General features: G+C 35.1%; 1 protein-coding gene across 1 annotated transcript in view; it reads right to left on the bottom strand.

The window, feature by feature from the left end:
* LOC133188831 (uncharacterized) overlaps window positions 1-2,259 on the bottom strand; it is a 6,659-nt gene extending 4,400 nt beyond the window's left edge. Inside the window, exon 1 of the mRNA XM_061324315.1 lies at window positions 1,993-2,259. Coding sequence (XP_061180299.1) covers window positions 1,993-2,197 — 205 coding nt within the window. The 5' untranslated portion in view covers window positions 2,198-2,259. The remainder of the gene's footprint in view (window positions 1-1,992) is intronic.
* Between the last annotated feature and the right edge of the window lie 3,392 nt (window positions 2,260-5,651).

Below are 5,651 nucleotides of genomic sequence, written 5' to 3' on the forward strand. Positions count from 1 at the left end.
TGGGATTCCCAAGTATTACAGACATACAGATGTATAGTTAGAATAATCTAACTGTGTCTCAGGACAAGCCCTCACCACAGTTAGAATATGTCCCATATACTTGCAATGTAGCAAATCGGAGTGGATCCACTCCGAAATGATTTTGAAGAATACAAAAGGAGTTGCACTGAAAATAACTACCAAATTAATCATAACAAACCTTTTTGAGATGGTATATGTCTTTTAACCTAAAAATTAATCCATATAAATACGAAAATTCAACTCATTTTTTCATCGTTTTTTCCTCGCTTCAAATTTAACACCATGTTGACATTTGGAACTCTCTGGATTGTTCATAGAAAATGCACAGAGTACGAGTTATCGCCCGTGTTTATTTTGCAACATTGCCAATACAAAGAACAAATTATATCGTTAAACCGGGTCCGTAGGACAATATCATTTTAATGATAGAACATTCTATCTAACAGATGTACAGACAGAAGGATGGGAACCCCCATCACTATATACTCCCATTTTTCAAGCAGGATTTATAAAAAAGAAAATGAATGTTTCAACTAAGTGTAGCAATGCCCAAGCAAGGGGGAGATAACTTTCCAAATTTCCTCAGCCTCGTTTTGATTCCGTATCAGAAAAGAGCTTGAAAAGTATGGCTCCATAAATTACTTTCCCTCGTGTTTTCAAACCTTTTGATGACCTTTCTATGAAGTTTGAGATGCCCCCTAGAATTACCAACCCTAAATAAATGTTTGAAGTATGGCACAATTAGACGTTTTAAAAATAAATTGAAAAATTAAAATATCTCTAATTTTCATATATGGATGAGTAATTTGTCAAAACATGCATTAATAGCTTCCTCAGGTATTCCACTACAAACAAATGCATATCACATGCAGGCAAGTATTCAACCGTTCTTGGTCACCACACAAATTTTCCAAGGCATACTGTAGCTAAAATCGGCTCATTCATGTGAACAATTCAAATTGAATGTCTGACGTCTGTTTACTTCATGTCGAACAATGTTAAGGTGTTAAAATTTTAAATTCATGTTTCTGAACTGTGTCCTTAAACAACTGAAGTATTTTATCAATTAAAGCTCGTATCAAAAGCTATTTCATGTGCGAAGGCGAAAATAGGGTGCATCTCAAAGTTAACAAGAATAAATTTCAAGATTGACTTACTTTGATGAAGAAAACAATGAAAGTCAAATACAAACATAATCTATAATCATAATTTAACTTTTATTGATAAGTTCATTACTAGAAATGACAATACGTCATATGCATAATGACACATAAGCCACTGTATATTAATAAGGAAATCAAAGGAAGACAACTCTTGCATTTTACATCTAGTGTCAATATATACTTCTGTGTTTCAACAACGGCACAAGAATATTGTGAAATTTAAGATAAAATTCAATAACTGGTACCTAGGTTATATTCTAAAAATATTTTGATCTTGCATTCCTGTATTATCTGCTTTTTATTGGCCAATGTACAATTTCTAATCATTTTCCTCAGAAAGATAGTTAACTCTGTATGAATTCTGCATTTTTTAAACATTCATACAAGACTTAATTTTCACCCGATTTGAGAAATGATTGCTGATATGGAATCAGTGGGTCATACTTTACACAACAAACATAAAAAACTGACAATCATTTGACTCCTTAAAAATTATTGGGCATTGCTACTAAGTGTCCATAGTTTCTTTCTCTACTCCATGTCACCACAACCCATTCCAAACTTTACATTACGCCCTTAGAATTCCCCATTGCTAAAAATAGACCAACATTGAACAAAAAAAAATCTTCAGCCATTTTATTTAGGGAGGAAATTGCAAACGTTAAAAGCTCGAATCTTTATAATGTACGCGACAAATGTGCCAGAAATATCATGAAAAGGGGGGGATAATTATAGGAAGAGTAATCAATAATGTGGCTGCATTTCAAGTATGAAAATAATTAACAATCTGTGAATAAAGTTGAGTTACCAAGTTGCACAGTGTCGTCTCTTGGTTTCTGGGTGCACGTACAAACTGCAAACGGTATCTTGTCAATGTCAGACTTCTCAAGTTTGCTGGAATCCGGGTGTGCACGGAGTTGATTCAATATGCATTGAAATCTTGATCGCCATCTATGACCATGTGGCATACATTCTGGGTCACTTGCATCCTCACAATCCGGGTATATAGGCATTTCTTTTATCTAATCGACACTTTAAAGTTTCTTTTTATAATAGATCCATAATATATCGTATAATATTGACAATTCCTGACTCCCAAGAAACGCTTACTATTCTCAAAACGAAAGTTAGCAGGTGGTAAACATGGTAAATCTAGTATTGCCGAATCCCGACGTTTTTTTTTTAAATTTATGTTTTATGATATTCTCCGCATCGCTTTTAAAACAGATTCGGTTCAATTTTTTCATACAAATTACTAACTTTGTGGAACTAAATTCACATAAACAAAAAAAATATTATGCGAATTGTGGCATTCATGGTCTAACGTTAAATTGAGCAGTTCAAGGATTCGGTATCCGTTTTTGGTTTCTACATTGTTGATATATTTATGTATGTGTGAACGTATTGATTTCAACGCAGAAAATGTGCCTGGCAAGTATGAAGCGATTCTATACAGTGGTATGAAGAATGTTAATAGAAAACCGAGAGAGTCGGGAGTCTTCAGTGTTAGATTTACCGCTTGCCGTCAGTCACTATGCCAGAGCGGGAAAATATGTTTTACATGCACAGTTCGCACAGCCAGTGCAGCTAGGGACCTATACTTCCTGGTGCAGCTGCTGAGCAGTTACTAGAGCTCCAAAATTACCATGTGAACAGACCTTTAGAGGTAGTGTTTTAAAAGCAAGATATGCACCTGGAAACAGACAAACAGCAGGGGCCTATATATGTACAAACAGGCCCGAAGGAAACAATATCAGTTTTACTTTGAGTGGGCCCATCCATTCAGTTGGGGGCACTATCAACTACCAAAAATTCGATGACAAGCAAAAAAAAGGGTCATCTGACGTTATTATTGAGGGGGTACAAATATATAGTAGATATATGTTTTCTACATGTTCTATGAAGCGGCAAAATTACGTGGGGGGGGGGGGGGGTCGACCATCTTTGGGGAAAAACCCATAGAATCCTCACAGTTTCTGGTTTGTTACTTTGTCATTTGACTGGAAACAATCTGTGCATCTTGTACATTGATTGCCCCAGCATGGGGCTAGCCATACACCGAAAGAAAAAAATGTTAATGTAGTGGATTTATCAAGGCACGCCCAAATGTTTGAGAGTATAAAGAGGAGAAACATCATTTCTTTTCCTTTTGACCTTTTGCTTCACCCTGCAAAGGGACAACTTTTGCAAAGTGTGGATTGAACTATAATACATGTGCATGTCCCCATTTTATTTCTCATTTTCACTGCATGTCAGGCACATAGTATTGGGAGGAGGGGGACAGCCCCCCTTTTTTTCCAAACATATGGCTGTGACCTTTTACTGTTGAACATGTTCATTCATTGAAAGGCTGGTCCCCCCCCCCCCCAAGTTTTGCTTTGCACTCATGTAAATATCAAAAAATCCCCTCCCACTTTTGAAATAAATTCTATGTTTTAACATTCAGTTTGATTTTATTCTCTATTGCAATTACATGCAACAATATACAATAATTGTTACTTAAACTGCAACTGGATATTGAAAAGTTGCATCAAAGGCTATTTTCCCAATTATGTTTTACTTAGATTGGTCAATATTTTAATGAGTTACAAAATATTCTCTTCTCATTCAATCATGGCCTACTGTAAATCAATCTCTCACCAGGATGCGAGCTCCGCAAGCTTGCAAGCTTCGTTTACACAGTTGGAGTGGAGCCTAATACGCTCTCTGGTGAGAGATTGGGCCTGAATGGGAGAGGATCAAACATTTTGCAACAATGAGTATTCCAACAAAAATCGAAAAATTAGAATGGTGAAATGCTACCTATTACTTGTCTTAGATTGAGCTGGACTCTATAAATTGTTTGTATCTATATTTACAGTGGCACTAGTAAGTAATTAGGTTAAATTCAAGATATTAAGTGTGAATCTATAAGAGAAGTACAATGTATATTCTCTGATGGAATCTTGCTGGGAGATTGGATGTGTTTAGTTTTTATCTCTACTGGTCAGAGACCAGAAGACCTTATGCAATAGTAAGGTGTCCGTCGTCCCTCCGTCTGTCTGTCTGTCTGTAAACAATTTTTCAAAATGCTACTCCTCCTACAGTTTTGGTCTGATTTCAATATAACTTGGCACACAAATAGACTAACCAAGATGCATAATTCTGTGTATCGGTATTTGAATTCAGTGAATGGTGTTCCTTGGTTTCTAAAAATAGAAATTTCTGTGAAATACATTCAAAATGCTACTCCTCCTACCATTTTGGTCTGATTTCAATATAACTTGGCACACATTAATAGACTACACTAAGATACATAATTCTGTATATTGGTTTTTGATTTTGATGAGCAGTGTTACCATGGTTACTAAAAATAGAATTTTCTGTAAAATATATTCAAAATGCTACCCCTCCTACAGTTTTGGTCTGATTTCAATATAACTTGGCACACAAGTAGATTACACTGAGATACATAATTCTGCATATCCATTTTTTGATTTTGATGAAGTGTTGCCATGGATACAAAAAAATTGAAATTTCTTTGATATACTTTCAAAACATTACTTTGCCTACAGATTGGTCTGATTTTAATATAACTTGGCATGCAAGTAGACTACACTGAGATACATAATTGTCTTTATTGTTTTTTGATTTTGATGAATGATGTTGCCATGGTAACTAAAATCGAAATTTCTCTGATATTCTTTTAAAAGAACTCCTTCTACAGTTTTAGTCTGATTGCAGTTCATCTTGCCACAAAAAGAGAGTAAAACAAGGATTATTATTTATTTATTGCTGTTGCAAAGTTTTAAGTCCAAGTGCTACTTTTCTCTTACTTTGTTATAAGTACGAACCAGTAGAGCTACAGTCTCAATAGAGACTTCTGGTTAACTCAAGTGAGCTTTTCTGATCAAAATTGTCCTTTAACTGTTGTTGTAATAGTCATCGTAAACTTTTCACATTTTTATCTTCTCCAGAGCCAGTGGGGCAATTTCAACCAAACTTGGCACAAAGTATCATTGTGTGAAGGGCAAATAAGGGGTCTCATCCTCTTTTGAGATAATTAAGAAATAGTGAAAATTTGCTTTGGGTAATCAAAAATCTTCTCAAGAACCACTGTGCCAGAAAAGATGAAACTTCAGCCTGAAAGGTTCCTGACATAGTGTAGATTCTAGTTTGTTCAAATCATGAACTCCAGGGGTAAGACGGGACCACAATTCATGAGTAATCAAAGTTTTACACAGGAATACATAGGACAAATCTTTTAAAATCTTTTTTAAGAACAGCAAAGACATGATTTGTTATATTGATATCAAGCATGCACAGGTATTGTAGAGAAAAAAGATCTTTAAAAACCTTCTTATTTGACCTCTTGATCTTGACCCTGGAGTTTGACCTACTATTGAAAAAAATTTAACCTTGGCCATAGCTTTTGAATGATTAGTGCTAGGACTTTCACTTTTCACACATGTATTCCTTGTATTTAAG

The sequence above is a fragment of the Saccostrea echinata genome, unplaced genomic scaffold (genome assembly GCF_033153115.1).
Source record: "Saccostrea echinata isolate AGI-Se365-2 ecotype Australia unplaced genomic scaffold, CSIRO_AGI_Sech_v1 ptg000016l, whole genome shotgun sequence".
Classification (NCBI taxonomy): domain Eukaryota; kingdom Metazoa; phylum Mollusca; class Bivalvia; order Ostreida; family Ostreidae; genus Saccostrea; species Saccostrea echinata.